At 46.8% G+C, this 18,107-nt stretch overlaps 2 protein-coding genes across 2 annotated transcripts in view; one reads left to right on the top strand and one right to left on the bottom strand.

Annotated features, from left to right (window-relative positions):
• Positions 1-2,098: 2,098 nt before the first annotated feature.
• On the top strand, positions 2,099-3,343 carry gpr101 (G protein-coupled receptor 101). Its single transcript, XM_052022339.1, has one exon. It carries the CDS (start codon positions 2,099-2,101, stop codon positions 3,341-3,343), a length of 1,245 nt encoding a protein of 414 aa, XP_051878299.1.
• A 2,587-nt stretch (positions 3,344-5,930) lies between these two features.
• Positions 5,931-18,107, bottom strand: part of LOC127573894 (transmembrane 9 superfamily member 2-like) — an 81,783-nt gene continuing 69,606 nt past the window's right edge. Inside the window, exon 17 of the mRNA XM_052022457.1 lies at positions 5,931-6,905. Coding sequence (XP_051878417.1) covers positions 6,838-6,905 — 68 coding nt within the window. The 3' untranslated portion in view covers positions 5,931-6,837. The remainder of the gene's footprint in view (positions 6,906-18,107) is intronic.

The following is an 18,107-nucleotide window of genomic DNA, read 5'->3' on the forward strand; positions in this document are numbered from 1 at the left end:
AAGGAGTTTGCGGCGGGAGGGCTGGTATTTTTCCAGTGCTGACATCTCTGCTGTCGGTGGTGGGAGAGGGGAGGCTGGGGGTCACCGCGCTGGGACACCGTGAAACGGGTGGGTGGGTGGGGGCCGGTTGACGGCGCTGCTGATTGAGGAGGTAACGGAGCCCCTGAGGCCGAGGGAGCCCGGAGGCGGCGACGGAGCGGACCAGAGCGTGGTTAACGTCCCAGGAACTGGACGGGGATGTTCGGACGCTGCGGACTCGGTGAGGTCTCGGTTCCCTCCGCAAACCTGAAGCGTTTGTGGCGATCAGATGTACCGGTAATCCGCCGGGATCTGTCCCCGCCGGGGACACTGAGGATCGAATCGGTGCAGAGTCGGGCCGCGGGCGGCGGAGAGACCAGGACCGGGAGACCGGGACCGGGGAGACCGGGACCGGGGAGACCGGGACCGGGAGACCGGGACCGGGGAGACCGGGACCGGGAGACCGGGACCGGGGAGACCGGGACCGGGAGACCGGGACCGGGAGACCGGGACCGGGGAGACCGGGACCGGGGAGAGCGGGACCAGGCTCCGGGAAACGCTTCTTGCAGCGACCGCCGCCTCCCCGCCCCTCCCCGGACATCCCACCTCCCCATCCCGTTTCACCCGCCGTGTCCTGCACCGGACACCGACTCTGCGCCGCCGGACACTCGGGAGTCAGTGACCCGGGGGGGGGGGGGGAGGGAAGCGATAGGACACCGGGACATCCCGACATTGGATGAAGGGGGGTGAAGGATCCCGGGGGGTGAGGGAGAGCGGGCGGGGGTCCCGGGGGGTGAGGGAGAGCGGGCGGGGGTCCCGGGGGGTGAAAGGGCCCAGAATGAGGGAGCGCGGAGATCAGGGGGTCGGGGAGGGTTGCGAAGCAAAGAGTGAGAATTTTCACCAGTGCTGGGGTCAGTCAGCGAGGTCTGAGTGACGGGGGAAGGGGACAGTGTGCGCTGAATGAGTCCCAGGAGATGGGGGTGACGTGGGAGTGGAGGGAGAGACGGGTGAGGGTTTCAGCCGGGGATGGAGATGGCAAGAGGTGATCTCCGTGGTTACAGGGATGCATCATTCCAAACAGGACTCAGAGGCCATGGAGCCCTTGGTTCAGCCTCGGGTGGGTGCTGGGGAGGGGTCAGGGGCGGGGGAGTGAGCTTCGGATGGAGTACAACACTACGACTTAACCAGAGTGAGTTGTGGTGGGGTTGTCGGGACCGCTGAGGGAGAGTGGTCTTGATGTACAGAAGGATGGAGGGGGTCCAAGTCCCTGAAAGTGGCTGCACAGGTTGATAGGACGGTGAAGAAGGCGGACCGCACGCTTGTCTTTATTGGTCAAGGCAATGAGTTCAAGGGTCAGGAAGTTATGTGGAAGCTTTATAAAACTCTGCCATATCTGGAGTATGGCATTCGTTTCTGGTTACCCCATTATAGGAAGGGTGTGGGGGCTTTGGAGAGGGTGCAGAAGAGGTTCACCAGGACGCTGCCTGGATTAGAGGGTAGAGGTGATAAGGAGAGGTTGGACAAACTTGGGTTGTTTTCTCTGGAGTTGTGAAGGCTGAGGGGAGACTGACAGAGGCACAGATAAAGAGCTGGTATCTTTTTCCCGGGGTTGAGATGTTTAGTACTACAGGGCATGCATTTAAGGTGAGAAGGGGTAAGTTCACAGGAGATGTGCGGAGCTAGTGGTGGGTGCCCAGAATGTGCTGACAGGGGTGGGGGTGGAGGCAGATACAATGGAGGTATTCAAGAGGATCTTAGACAGGCCCATGGATGTGCAGGGAATGGAGGGATGTGGACGCCACGCAGGCAGAAGGAGTCAGTGTAATTAGGTGTCATTAGTTTAATTAGTTCGAGCATAACATTGTGGGCTGAAGGGCCTGTTCCTGCGCTGGACTGTTCGACGTGCTAATAAGCAGCTTGCTAATGTGCTGCTGTGTGATTTCAGGTGCTCCTGGGCTCGAGCAGTGTAAAGCCCACGGAACAGAGATGTGGAGGACCAGCTGGGATTCGTGGGACGGAGGGAGACTCTGGGAATGATTCACCAGCTGGCAGTCCCCTGAGGGCAGACGGAGGTTAGGAGATGTCTGGGCGCACTCTCTACAGTAACACCACCAACTCTACAGTTGAGCCTGGGCTTTGGAGCCCAACTGTCGACAATCTGCTGAGGATCACCCTGGTCTCGGCCATCCTCTGCGTCTCCCTGTTGGGCAACAGCCTGGTGCTGATGGTGTTCCAGAGCAGACCCCAGCTGCTGCATGTGGCCAACCGCTTCATCTTCAACCTGCTGCTGGCGGACCTGCTACAGACGGTGGTGGTGATGCCTCTGGTGATCGCAGGCAGTGTGCCGGGGATCCAGCCACTCAACAGGGGTCTCTGCAAGGCCTTGGTGGTCTTAATGCATCTCTTTGCATTTGCTGGTGTCAATACCATTGTGGTGGTCTCCATTGACAGGTACCTGGCTATCATCCACCCCCTCTCCTATCCCATGCGGATGACTCCCAGGACAGGCAGCAACCTGATTGCTTTTAGTTGGTTGCTGGGAGCTGCCCAGAGTACCCCGCCCCTCTACGGCTGGGGACAGGTGGCTTTTGATGGCCGCACCTTCTGCAGCCTTGTTTGGTCCTCCAGCCCGTCCTACTCCCTGCTGACCATGCTGCTCACCTTCTGGCTGCCTGCCTGCATCATGCTGGGCTGCTACTGGATGGTGTTCCGAGCAGCTCGGCGACAGAACGCCCTGGTCCACCCAACTCATCCCAACACCCTGCCAAGGGGCTGGTCCGTCTCCAGCACGGGGGCCAGGGCTCGGACACGCCGCTCCCACTGCAAAGCTGCAAGGGTTGTGTGTGTCATTGTGTCCTCCTACCTCCTCAGCATGGGACCCTACAGCATCCTGGGCACCATGTCCATCAGCAGAGCCCCCACTGCACCTCCTTGGCTCAGCACCACTGCTCTGATCCTCTTCTACTGCCAGTGCTCTGTCCATCCCTACATCTATGGGTACCTGCACAGGAGCATCAGGAGGGAGTTCCTGCTCCTGCTCAGTGGCTCCTGCTGCAGGACACCACACCCCAGGGACTCACCACCCAACAGCTACTTCACCGTGGGAGACAGCAGGCTGTTCCACTCTCACTGCACCTCAGGTGCTCCTCGAGCCTGTGCCCCCAGATCCTGGGCAGAGGAGCCCATCACTGCACTAACAGCCATGGACATCAGTGGTCCTCAAAGCCCCAGGGGCTGCCGCAGGGAGACTGTCTCAACCAGCTGCAGCTCAGAAAACGAGCTTCACCTCCTACCCAGCCAGGCGACTGACAGGGGAATGAACTGACACAGAATGCTGTGGCCACCCCCTTCCTAAAGGGCAACACCCAGTGTTCATACATGTTTAATTCGTTTTCATTTAAATGTTGATACAGTATCTGTGAGAATTTTAATAGAACAACTTATTTTTATGGATAGAAAATACTGTAATTTTCTAATCAATATTGGAACAGTTCAGAGCCAGCATGTGCAGTTCATGGAATTTCCTGGAATGGATGACCCTGGGTATTATCCTGCACTGATACTTAACCTTGGCCGGGGATGAGAGCAGCCCGAGCGGACAGCTTGGATGGACAATAAACACGAGCTTGCAGTTTAACCCACATCCTGTGAGCGAATGTTGGAAGCTTTAATGCCAAAACAGAAACAGAGAACCTGGAAGCAGGTGGGACGGCATCTATGGTGAAAGAAGCAGAATCAACGTTTCAGATCAAGAACCCTTCATCAGAACTGGAAAGGTCAGGGTTAATAGCCAATGTGTCCCATTTAATTTCCCCCACAGTCAGCATTGCCAACCCTCAGGACTGTCCTGGAGTTTTGGGGAAATGAATGATAATCTCCCAGGATGTTGCTGCCCCCAACTCAGAGACACGATAATGAAGGGTCTGATCAAATTCTGACACAGAGGGCCGCAGAGACTATGGAAGTGCCAAGCACCCAGTAGTAGGGGCTACAGGTCAGTGATGAAACTCCAGTGACACATCAATCACTGGCTGCCACCCAAGGGAACATTTACTACAGCTTTGAGACTTGTTGTTACTGTCTCAATTTCAATTCTGGTCTCTGATGAGATGTGTTGTGCACAGAAGCTGAATGTGTCTGAGATCAAACAATGCATCAGTTCAGTGCTGGGGAATGTTTGCTGCTGTAATGGGTGAAGGAGGTTTGCAACAAACACCAAAAGCTGTCAGAAGGATTGTTTTTGAACAATTCTTCCAAGTGGTGCAGTTACACAGACTTGTGTCAATGGGTGTTAATCCCAGAGTGCTTCGTCTGTGTCCAGGAGCACAATGTTGTTTTAGTCCAGTCATTTTTGATATTCTGTTACTGAAGGATAACAATTATTAAAAGTAAAGTTCAACACATTTTGGGGGGAAAGTCTTATTTACTTACCTGATTTATTTCTGAATCCTGAGACCCATTTTACTTCATTCCAGAGTTAGCCATTATTTCTTAGGTTCAGTGCATGCAGTGTCTGACAGCTGGCTGCTCTCCTTGTGCCTGGTACAACCTCCCCAACTGCTGAGATAAAGCCAGCACATCCTCCCCACAATGTCACACTTCCATGGATATGGAAAATTTATCAACCAGTTTCTACCTCAGGTCTTCAGTCCTTAATCCTGTCCCCACAGAAGGGGCAGGTGCAGTGGTTTAACACTTCCTCTTGCCATAAAGCATAAAATAGATCTGAAAACCCCTCACCACAAAAGGCAGTGGGTGCCAAGGGACAATGAGAACTTTCTATAGACAAGTGTCACGACTGGTTGTGGGTGGGTGACTCAGCTCTGAGTTCTGTGTTCTCAACACGTGAAGAAGCTTGCTGTATGGTAGAGCACAGCCCAACATGGTATCGTTTGTGTAATGCATTACAATCGCATCTGCACCTTGAAACATACTGTACTGGCTGCTTGAAACTACACAAAAGGCCTTACGAAACAGAAATGCTGGAAACAGATCAGGCAGCATCTGAGGAGAGAGAAACTGAGTTCATGTGTCAGATCAATGACCCTTCAGCAGAAGTGGGAAAGTGTTAGAAGAGAGAGGGGAGGGGCAGAGCTAGCACAGAAAGTCATGATCAGGGGGAAGTGAAGTGAGAGAGAGGATGAAGATATCCAGAGAATAACTAGAGGTAGTCTCCATGCAGTGCAAGCAGGAGAACATGAGCAAAGTGAAATAACCAGCAGGGAAGAGAAGACAAAATGTGAATATTCCCAGCAGTTTCTAGTTTATTTCTGATCTTCTTCATCTGCAGTATCTCGGTTCTTGACCCACGCTGCACCCTCATTCTATTACCACCTCATTCTTGTGTCCAAAATCTCCAAGCTCGTGCCGAATGAACTCTGGATTTTCTCAACGTCTCAGCTGCCTCTCCAGATCCCAGTGTTCCCTTCTGCTGCGAACTGTCCACTTTCAGCCATCCCTCTGCCAGTTAGGTTCAAGTAGTAGAATGAGGATGCGGTGCAGTGGTCAGGAGTGCTGAGTGTGGAAACATGGAGAGGACATGGTTCAGTTGTTAGGAGAAGACGGAGCATCAAGTTGGAAGAGGAAGTGATGGACATCTGGAAACTGAGAGCAGCCTGAGGTGGCTGGGGATGGTGTAGAGCACAAGCCAAAGAGGCTGTTAGAAGCAGCGAGCGTGTGGCCCAATGGTGACACTGGAAGCTCCTGCTCCACCATTCAATCAGACCACAGTTGATGTGCAAATTTAAGTGCCTTGGCTCTGTAATTTCTGGATAATTTTATTAAAAATTAATAAAAACTGACATCTCTAGAACCCAAATGTTCATTATACTCTACAGGATTATTAATATACAATATTATCTAATCTAATCAATTAAGTGAAACATTTACTAAGGTTTAACTCCACACAAAAAGTGATTCATCTCAAGTTTATTGAACAAATATTGGTAAATGTTCAAGACATAATCAGGCACTGCGGATAGATAAAGCCACCAATCTGTGCTACTCCAGCACCAATACACAATCCTTGGTTCAAATTGATGTGGATTTGGGAATATTTACAAAATATCACAGTACAAGAAAATACCAATGAAAGATCAAATCCTTGTCGCTGTTGGGAAGTGGGAACAAAGGCCTAGCTTTAGAGGGGATAGGGAAGGAATGGGTTAATGCAGTTCCGTCTATTTACATTACAAAGGTGAATGAAATGTCTATGTACAGTGAATTGATAATTATTGCAATTGTCCTAATGTAGCACTTCAAAATCCACTTTCAGTAAAATTATTCAGTTATTATTTGAGCACATACTTTGGAAATAAAAACACAAGAGCACGATGACCAACATCTTCGGAACCACCAGAGCAGAATCGCTTCACAGCGCTATGCTATCAAAGGGAAAGTGCATCTTGAAAATCCAGCAATGTTATTGCATTGTGGCTCTCCAACAGTTCAAATGCACTTGAAGGTGCCCACATATCCAAATGCTATCTTACTGGGCAAGACAGTCCCTGCCAGTGGCAAAGAATCAGAGAGCAAACCCTAAGCATGCACTACAAATCAAAATGGAAAGGGGAACGTATGCACTGAATTAGACATCTGAACATGGAAATAACAGCCAAGCCCTCTGACCAGTCGCTCTAACTGATTGCATGATTGCAAAAATGTGAAATCATGGACTAAACTATTTTTATTGTTGCAATTATTCTAGATTTGCAATTAAAAGTGAACAGTGTTTAGAAAGTGTCCAGGATTGAAGCTATACGATAAATATTTTAAATGCAAAGGTAAAGAAAATACACATCATACATGTGGAGGTCTTAATTAATCCACCTTCACAACACTATAGATCTTGTTGACAAACCAGAAACAAGCGAAAAATCCAACAGTTCCTAAACAAAGAAAACACAGATAGCAGCAAGTTAATGTCAATAACACGATAGCACTGCAAACATTAAAACCAAACTATCAACATTTCTGGTTAATAGCTGTAATAAAAATTTCAAACACAGCAACAATAACAGGTCCCTTTGGCAACTTCCTCACATGACTGGCTTGGAATGAAATGTACATCTTAGTGACAAGGGAAAATAATGCGTGATTTACTTAACACTTTGTCAATTTTAATAAAAATCTGAATATCATATCTTTGATCCTCCTCTTAATGTTCAGTTGTTTACATGACTTTTTTTTGCTGTCCACAGTGGAAGTTTTTACCAAAGTACAATCACTGTTATTTGTGGACACACAGGAGATTCTGAAGGGGCTGGAAATCTGGAGCAACACAAAATGCTGGAGAAACTCAGCGGGTCAGGCAGCATCTATGGAGGGAAATGAATAGTCGATGTTTCGGGCCGAGACCCTTCATCAGGCCTGGCCTTGTTATTTGTTCTCACTGTTATTTTACTATTATTACAAATAACGGTACGGATCTCCCGATGTGTGAAGTTTCCAATGGGTGCTCGAGTCAGAAGTCTAAAGGCTGCGTGTTTAATTCCCAGAAAGGAACAGATCATTCACAGATACTGGAATTGCTCCACTGTCCAAGTTGCAGCATTTCAAATAAAAGAGGCTGTCCTCTCCACGACACGAGCAGACAAAAAGCTTTCACATCCCCCAAGAGTAGCAGGAGAGTTCTTTAAGCATCCTACAAGGCAAACTGGGAGAGAGGAGTGACTATCTGGGCCACAGCTGCTGTGCTGGTGACAACAGCAGTTCATCTGCTTTCCAGCTACCCAAAGGGCTGGTTTTGCAGGATTTCCACACTTTGGCAAGGAACAATTTCCAATAAAATACAGAAACAGAATGAAAACAAACTATGCTGTCTGTGCTGACTCTCTGCAATAGCAGTGAAGCCAGTCCGCTCCTTCAATTCCCTATTTGCCTGCAAACATTTTCCCTTCAAGTAATGATCCACTTCCCTCAAAGTTTTAATTGAAAGTCTTTGCTGCCTGGAAAGGTGATGCATTCCAGATGCTAGCCATGTACTGTGTGAAAATTATTTTCATGCTGGCTTTGGTGCTGATGGCTGCATGATCTTCTCCTACTACATCAGGGTGGCAGCAATGCAGAGGCTAGGCTGAGTGTGGGGGCATATGATTCAGTTACTGGCCCACAGCTTTCAGCTTCCATCTTACTTAGCATAATGGTGGTGCCACAAAACAAGGAGAGGTCTCCACAAGAGCAGTACAATGGGCACATCTACTAATGTGGTCATAGATATCTGCATCTACAACAGGCGAGGATGAGGACCAGTAGGTTTGCCCCTTGTTTCACTTACCAACTGCCACAGAGTCAGCTATACTCCTTGGGATTTGGCCAGTGAAGCCTCTTAAGCCACTGAAATTCCCCCATCTCACCCAAACATTAAACATTTTGCCTTTGCTAATCTTGGTAACTGCCAAAACGGTAAGGTGAGGGGCAGGGGGTAGTACATGATAACGAAGCTTCTTTGCCCATGTTGGACCCAATGTCATGTGAGCTCAACTCTGAGCATTCCTGGGGCCACTCCCTCCACACTGGCCCTTCATCTTCAGTTCTGGGGTAGGACATACCTACGGACTGCAATCAGGGGAATGAAGGAATGACTGGCAGGTTGAGAGTGTGAACACAAGTCCCAAGGCACGTTGATTGTCTAATGCGGAATAGTTCAATGTCAGGAAATGTTTGTTATTACAGTTTGAGAAAAAGGCTCAGCTTGTGGGCCATTTCACCCGGGGGCTGCCACATTGGTGGCTCTGAAGTTCACATTCACACAGGCACAGCAAGGCAGAGGTCCTTCCAAAATGATGAGTGGACCAGGTTTGTTTTTTAACAACCAACTAGTAGTTTAAGTATGCCATTTCTGACACTGGGCTGAATGGCCACCTTCTATGCTGTAATAAGAACTCATGCTTCCTGCTGACAGTATTTGCCACCTTAAATAACAAATTCCTAGTCACTGCCCTGGAGGTCGCATGGATCAACTTCCATGAGTGTGCTAGGTACACACCTTATCCAAGCCAAATCAATGAGGTTTTAATGCTTCAGTAAATGGCAAATAGATGTATTTAGAGAAAACACAAGGGCTGAGTTGTAAGATGCTGCACATCCCCATGATGATGCACTAATTGATTTACCAGCCTCAGTTGCAACTCAGATTTAACATCATAAAATCTGCTGCAAGGTGAAAGATCTTAAGTAGAAAACACAAACTGAATCTCAAACAAACATTCATTCCCAAGGCTGACCGAGTCATAGCAGAAATCAAATTTTGGTTCCAACATTAGCTGGAAGCCAACACACTTTACAACTCTCCTTGGCATTAACATGCAACTGATGTCCACTGCTGACTCCTGGCTAGAAAGCTATGCTGGAGCCAGAACAAGCGAGCTTGTGATACTCATCTTGTTTTATGCGAGGAGAAAGATGAAGGTGCAAGTAATTAAACACAGCAATCTCCAGATTACTCCCAGTCTCAGGTGCCATTGACTACAGGAATAGGAGGATAGTGCAGAATGTATAGCAGGAGATGTGATTCAAGAGGAAGGGCTTTACATTCTTGGGGCATTGGGATTGGTTCCAGAAAAAGTGGGGTCTGTACAAGTCAAATCAGGTTACACCTCAGAGCTGGGACCAATATCCTCACGGTCAGGTTTGCCTGTGCTGTTGCAGAGGCAGGGGCTGAACTTACTTGAGTACAGAGCAAGCATATGGAAAATAGACAAAAGGTGGTGCTTAGGTGTATATACAAATGCAAAGAGTGCAATCAAAAGCAAACTACTGATGGAAGTCTGAAAATCAGAGGCAGGAAATACTCAGGAGGTCAGGCAGCATCTGTGGAGAAAAACCACAGATGAATGTTGGCTGATTCTCTCTCAACAACTGTCTGACTTTGCAAATATTTTCAACATTTTTTTTTCCAGCAATGATGCTTTGTGATCCAGTCTACAAGTCAATTCAACCATGACTGAGGGGAAGGGGTGATCTCAGTTAGTGTTTCTGACAGCTCTGGCCTCTTTTGCCCTTGCTTGAATCTACTGCAGACACATTGCCATTGTGGTGTGCTGCTACCAGATCAGCAGGTGAAAGATAAAGACTGTGGACATTTTTCATCCAACAACCACTTATCTTTTTCATACCTTTAATTATAGCAGTGTTCAAAAACATCAAGGCAAGCAGTTGCTGCTCCTCTGTATCTGATTTTAAATTCTCACTAGCTTACAGAAATGACAAAGAATTCATGAAATTTTCATTATTCTAAACAAACAGTAATTAGAAAATGAATTCTATTTTAAACATTTTTTTCCAGTTTTTGATAAATGTCTGTTTGGATACCACTTCACTTTCTTATCTGCATATAAAAACTTTCATTTCTAAATAATGTTCTTTTTATCAATGTGCTATCATTTGAAGTTCCTAAGTTGCCATAACAGCAGTAACCAGGAATTTAGAAGCACCTATTATTCTTGTTGGTGACTAAAATGTATTTATTAACATCACTCATTGAAGTTTCAAAACAAATGCTAATTTTCAGATACAAAGCCTTTGAAGTCCCCCCCCCACCACCACCACCAACTGGCCCTCATTAAATACACAAAGGAAAATGTAGTCCTGTCTGCTGGAGCTCCTCTCTGGGTGCCAGATGACTTTACCTACCTGTGCACCAATGGTTGTAGGCACCCACAATGCATTTACTTGCTGGAAGTCCCAATTGGATGAATGACATTCTCCCATCTACCTGACACCCAACTTTGTCGTTTCGATTATGCTTCACGTACTGAAGTCTTCCCTACCTACAAACCACAATAGGTCCTGGGGAATACCTGATACCATTTGGTCAGCAGCAGCAGCATTTCCTTCAATAGTCCCAATAGACAGCAAGGCATTTGACAAGGTGCCCCATGCGAGGCTTATGGAGAAGGTGAGGAGACATGGGATCCAAGGGGACATTGCAATGTGGATCCAGAACTGGCTGGCCCACAGAAGGCAAAGAGTGGTTGTTCAGGGGTCGTATTCTGAGTGGAGGTCGGTGACCAGTGGTGCACCTCAGGGATCTGTACTGGGACCCTTACTATTTGTGATTTTTATAAATGACCTGGATGAGGAAGTGGAGGGGTGGGTTAGTAAGTTTGCGGATGACACGAAGGTTGGGGGTGTTGTGGATAGTTTGGAGGGCTGTCAGAGGTTACAGAGGGATATAGATAGGATGCAGAGTTGGGCTGAGAAGTGGCAGATGCAGTTCAACCCAGATGTGTGAAGTGGTTCATTTTGGTTGGTCAAATATGTTGGCAGAATATAGTCTTAATGGTAGGACTCTTGGCAGTGTGGAGGATCAGAGGGATCTTGGGGTCCGAGTCCACAGGGCGCTCAAAGCGGCTGCACAGGTTGACTCTGTGGTTAAGAAGGCATATGGTGTATTGTCCTTCATCAATTGGGGTACTGAATTTAGGAGCCGAGAGGTATTGTTGCAGCTATATAGGTCCCTGGTCAGACCCCACTTGTGCTCAGTTGTGGTAGCCTCACTACAGGAAAGATGTGGAAGCCATAGAGAGGGTGCAGAGGAGATTTACAAGGATGCTGCCTGGAATGCGGAGCATGCCTTATGAAAGCAGGCTGAGGGAACTCGGCATTTTCTCCTTGGAGAGATGGAGGATGAGGGGGGACCTGATAGAGGTGTACAAGACGATGAGAGGTATTGATAGGGTACATAGTCAGAGGCTTTTCCTCAGGGCTGAATTGGTGGCCACAAGAGGACATAGGTTTAAGGTGCTGGGGAGTAGATATAGAAGAGATGTCAGGGGTAAGTTTTTTACTCAGAGAGTAGTGAGTGCGTGGAATGGGCTGCCGGAAACGGTGGTGGAGGCGGATATGATAGGGTCTTTCGAGAGACTGTTAGATCGGTATATGGAGCTGAGTAAAATAGAGGGCTATGGGTAAGCCTAGTAATATCTAGGGTAGGGACATGTTCGGCACAGCTTTGTGGGCCGAAGGGCCAGAATTGTGCTGTATTGTTCTATGTTCTAGACCACAAGGCCATAAGACAAAGGAGCAGAATTAGGCCATTCGGCCCATCAAGTCTTCTCCACCATTCGATCATGGCTGATTTATTTTTCCCTCTCAACCCCATTCTCCTGCCTCTCCCTGTAACCTTTGACACCCTCACTAGTCAAGAACCTATCAACCTGTTTTAAATATACCCAATGACTTGGCCTCTGCAGCCATCTGTGGCAATGAATTCCACAGATTCACCACCCTCCAGCTAAAGAAATTCCTCTTCATCTGTTCTAAAGGGACGTCCTTCTATTCTGAGGCTGTGCCCTCCGGTCCTGGACTCTCCCACCACTGGAAACATCCTCTCCACATCCACTCTATCCAGGCCTTTCAATATTCAGTAGGTTTCAATGAGATCTCCCCCATCCTTCTAAACTCCAGCAAGTATAAGCCCAGAGCCATCAAATGCTCTTCATACATTAACCCTTTCATTCTCGGGATCATTCTTGTAAACTTCCTCTGGACCCTCTCCAACACCAGCACATCCTTCCTTATATATATGGAGCCCAGCACTGCTCACAATAGAGCAATGACCAATGCCTTATAAAGCCTCAGCATTACATCCTTGCTTTTATATTCTAGGCCTGAAATGAATGCTAACATTGCATTTCCCTTCCTTATTACTGACTCAACCTGCAAGTTAACCTTCAGGGAATCCTGCACTAGGACTCCCAAGTCCCTTTGCGCCTCCAATTTCTGAATTCACTCCCCATTTAGAAAATAGTCTACGCCTTTATTCCTTCTACCAAAGTGCATGACCGTACACTTCCCTACACTGTATTCCACCTGCCACTTCTTTGCCCATTCTCCCAACCTGTCCAAGTCCTTCTGCAGTCTCCCTGCTTCCTCAACATGATCCGCCCCTCCAACTATCTTTGTATCATCCGCAAACTTGGCCACAAAGCCATCAATTCTATCATCAAGATCATTAACACATAACATGAAATGTAGCAGACTCAACACTAACCCCTCCAGAACACCACTAGTCACCAGCAGCCAACCAGAAAAGGCCCCTTTATTCCCACTCTTTGGCTGACTGGCGGAAGACAATCTTCTATCCATGCTGGTACCTTTCCTGTAATACCATGGGATCCTATCTTGTTTAGCAGCCTCATGTGTGGCACCTTGTCAAAGGCCTTCTGAAAATCCAAGTAAACAACATCCACTGACTCTCCTTTGTTTATCCTGCCTGTTACTTCCTCAAAGAATTCCAACAGATTTGTCAGGCAAGATTTCCCCTTAAGGAAACCATGCTGACTTCAGCCTATTTTATCATGAGCTTCCAAGTGCCCTGAAACCTCATCCTTAATAATGGACTCGAACATCTTACCAACACTGAAGTCAGGCGAACTGGCCTATAATTTCCTGTCTTTTGCCTCCCTCCCTTCTTAAAGGGTGGAGCGACATTTGCGATTTTCCAGTCCTCCGGAACCATCCCTGACTCTCCTGATTCTTGAAAGATCACTACTAATGTCTCCACAATCTCTTCAGCTACCTCTTTCAGAACCCTGGGGTGTAGTCCATCCGGTCCAGGTGACTTATCCACCTTCAGACCTTTCAGTTTCCCAAGCACCATCTCTTTAGTAATAGCGACTACACTCACTTCTACCCCCTGACTCTCGAATTTCTGGCATGTTGCTGGTGTCTTCCACAGCGATGACTGACGCAAAATACTTATTCAGTTCATCCGCCATGTCTTTGTTCCCCATTACTACCTCTCCAGCATCACTTTCTAGCGCTCCAACGTCCACTCTTGCCTCTTTTACTCTTTATAGATCTGAAAATACTTTTGGTATCCTCTTTTATATTATTGGCCAGCTTAACTTCATATTTCATCTTTTCTCCCCTTACTGCTTTTTTAGTTGCCTTCCGTTGGTTTTTAAGATTCCCAATCCTCTAGCTTCCCACTAATTTTTGCAATATCGTACACCCTCTTTTGCTTGTATGCTGTCTTTGACTTCCCTTGTCAGCCACAGTTGCCTCATCCTCCCTCTAGTTTGCTTCTTCCTCTTTGGGATGAACTGATCCTGTGTCTTCTGAATTACTCCCAGAAACTCCTGCCATTGCCGCTCCACCGTCATCCCTGCTGGGGTCCCCTTCCAATCAACTTTGGCCAGCTCCTCTCTCATGCCTCTGTAACTACCTTACTCAAACGTAATACTGATACATCCGATTTCAGTTTCTCCCTCTCAAACTGCAGGGTGAATTCTATCATACTATGATCACTGCCTCCTGAGGGTTCCTTTACCTCAAGCTCCCTAATCAAATCTGGTTCATCGCACAACATCAAATCCAGAATTGCCTTTTCCCTAGTGGGCTCAACCACAAGCTGCTCTAAACAGCCATCTCATAGGCATTCTACAAATTCCTTTTCTTGGAATCCAGTACTAACCTGATTTTTCCCCAATCTACCTGCATATTAACATCCCCCATAACCACCAGAACATTGCCCTTTTTACATGTCTTTTCTATCTCCTGTTGTAATTTGTACCCCACCATCCTGGCTATTATTCGGAAGCCTGTATATAATTCCCACCAGGGTCTTTTTACCCTTGCAGTTTCTTAACTCTACCCACAAGGACTCTACATCTTCTGATCCTATGTCACTTCTTGCTAAGGATTTGATTTCATTTTTTTTAAACCAACAGGGCCACCCCACCCCCTCTTCCCACCTGTCTTTTCGATAGGATGTGTATCCCTGGATGTTTAGCTTGCAGCTGTGATCTTCTTTCAACCACAACTGCGATGCCCAAAACGTTTTCCCTGCCAATTTCTAACTGTGCTATGAGCTCACCTTCTAGCAATCCTAGCTACCTACCTACATTCATCAACAACTTCAGCAGATACTTCTCCCAGTTAAACATCTCAGCTTTGATCTTTTGGAACAGGACATTAGTCAAAGTGTTGCAAAGCAACTTCTGCAGGAAGGATTAGTTTCACTCAGTTTTGTTCAAGCCTTGGCAGAAGGCAGTGCACGCTCAACTTTCTCTGGGGTCAAAGACCCACTCGAAAACTACAACCTGTAATCCACACTGCAACACTGAGGGAGTACTGTAATGTCAGATGCACTGTCTTTTGATGATAGATTTAAGCACGATTCCCGTCTGTTGTTCATGGGATGTTGCAGATGGAGGTTATTGTCCAAATCTAATTGCCCACTGAACAGTGATTTACTGCACCAATTCATTTACTTGTTCAGAAGACAATTAAGACTCAACCAATTCTCTGGAACCACATACAGGCCAGACTGGGCAAGGGCAATGGGGTTCAGTTTCAGACAGTTGCCAGGGAGATGGCGAGGGAATGGAGAGATGGAGTCAATGACTAGGTGGCAGTTACAAAGTGACTGCCCACATAATTGTTATTTCATGTCCCATTTTCGTTGCATGAAAACTATCGAGTCATGTGACAATGAGATGCTTTCATTTCTCTCCAAATCTGTCAATTTAAACTGAAGAGACAAAATTCTGGAATGACACCAGTTGAAATATGCTCTTTGTAAGAATTAACAGAAATAAAGGAAACCTGTGTTAAACAAATTTATTAGAGTGCTTTTGAGAACATGTCTAGCAGAGTGAAGGGGGAGTCAAGTAGATTAGTGCATTTGGATCTCCAAAAGGGTATGAAGGAAAGACTTCGAAGGCACCAGGTAACAGTCACTGCACAAAGGCTGAACAGATTCAAGTATGATAGAACAGGATTGGTTAACACACAAGAGTCCTTTTTAGTTTGGGAAGCTATATTTTGTGAAGTGCCTCAAGGTTCAGTGCTGAGCCCAAGCTATCTTCAATTTATATTAATCATGTAGACAAAGGGGTCACATGTAGAGCACCCAAAATGTATGCAAAAATATTAAATATTGGTACTCTGAAAGAACTGGTCGAAGAAATAGAGTGCAGTAAATAATTAGAAAGGCAATTGGAGCAATGGCCTTTCCTGAAACAAGAACCAAAAAGGTCTTGCTAGAGTGTACAGGCCTTTGGCGAGATTGCACCTGGAGCACTCAGATCTGGTCTCCTGAAATGAGGAGACATTGGGTGGCACATTGGCGCAGCTAGTGGAGATGCTGCCTCACAACTCCAGTGACCCCGAGTTCTATCCTGACCTTGGCGCAGAGAGGAGTTTGCACATTCTCCCTGTGACCACGTGGGTCTCCTCCCACATTCCAAAGACAGACAGGTTGGTAGGTTACTTGGCTATTGGAAATTGCCTCTAGTAGTGTGTGGTAGAATCTGGGGGAAGTTGATGGGAATGTGGGGAGAATAAAATGAGATTAGAGTAGGGCTAGCATAAATGGATGCTTGGTGCAGACCTGGTGAACTGAAACACCCGTTTCATGCTGTACGACTGTGACACTTACACTTAAGGCAGTACAGAGGGGGCTCACCAGATTTGATCCTTGCAATAAAGGGACAGCTTTACTAGTTGAATGGGCTTTATGTCTCAGGAGATTAAAGGAAGATGATTGCACTGAAACACGAGATCCTGGGAGGGATTTGACCAAATAAATGTCGTAAAGGTGCTTTGCCTGGAGCCTAAAACTTCAGTTTAAGGGTCTGCCACTGAAGATTGATGCTGAAATTCCCTCTCCGAAGGATGCAAATTGTTGTGCTCACTACCCTGGAGGGCTGAGGGTGCTGAGTTATATTTGAGGTAAGTAGGTTGATGGATGACAGGGGACATCTACAATGATACTGACTGGCCACAAAAGCAGAACCAAAGGTTGGATCAGCCGTTATCCTGCTGAGCATCAGTATGGGCTCGAGGGGATGTGGCGTCCTCCTCCTCAAACTCCTTTTTGCTTTCTCAAAGACTAACACACAGCAACACATCAGTTGGTGTTGCTGCCACACAGTTCCAGCCACTCACTTTCAAACCTAATCTTGAGTGTTGAAGCACTATGACCATTTGGATCTCCCATTTCCTCCAGTAGGTGATTGCCCGCTGCAAGTTACCACGGTGTAGGTGGAGAGTTGGTGGGGAGCTGATGGGCATGCGAGAAAGAACAGCTTGCAGGGAAATAGGTGGGAGAATGCTCGGAGGGTTAGCACAGATGCAAGGAAATGAATGGCCTCCTACGCTGTAGTGAATGTGAAAAAAACACTATACAAGAGAGCAGATGCATGCAATTTACTTTGGAAACAGGCTGAAATGTTCACTCTCATTGCTGTCTTAAGCAAATAACCAGGAGAATCCACAATTACAAGCCTGCACACCACTGACAGAGAGAAACAGTTGTTCCTTCAGAAGTGAAATGCTTAATCCTAATGGAAAGGAAATTATTACAAAATTTCTTTTCAAAAAAAGTTAATGACATTGAGTTTAAGGTGAGAAGGGGTAGGTTCAGAACAGACATGAGGGGCATGTTTTTTTTTACTGAGAGAGCGGTGGATGCCTGGAATGCGTTGCTTGATAGGGTGGTGAAGGCAAATTCATTGGGCACATGAATGAGAAGAAAATGAAAAGGATATGGACGTTCTGCAGATAGGAGGGATTAGCTATGTTGGCACAATATTATGGGCCGAAGGGCCTGTTCTGTGCTGTACTGTTCCATGTTTGTAATGTGTGCGCTTGGATTTAACTGCTTCATTGAGACTTTCACTGAATACTGAAGTAGCTTTGGCATCAGAACCCCATTACAGTGGTCATATTACATATTGCTGGGCTTGATGCAATTTCAGGACTGGTGGCTTCAATCTCATTTCTTAGTTTGAAAGATAGCTATTCAATAAAATGCCAAGTTTGATGCAATTATTCGATTGTTTTAATAGTTGATGTAGGAGCAGTTTTACAGATGTTGGCTTCACTTTACTATTTAAACTAATAAAAATCTGACCTTTTCTGCCCATTTTAAGGATGCTGGATCCAACAAAGGATCGCACCCCCTGACGTCCTGGTTAAGGATTTCACTGGCTACAGGACATACCGGAGAGGAAGGGTGAACAGCCAGAGGTTGTCGTTTGCTTTGGCACTAATGACATGGGTTGAAAAAGTGACGGGTCGCAATAGCAGATTTTAAGAAGTTAGAGGGAAGGAACAGGAGGACCTCAAACATGGAATAG

The sequence above is a fragment of the Pristis pectinata genome, chromosome 8 (assembly GCF_009764475.1).
Source record: "Pristis pectinata isolate sPriPec2 chromosome 8, sPriPec2.1.pri, whole genome shotgun sequence".
NCBI lineage: Eukaryota > Metazoa > Chordata > Chondrichthyes > Rhinopristiformes > Pristidae > Pristis > Pristis pectinata.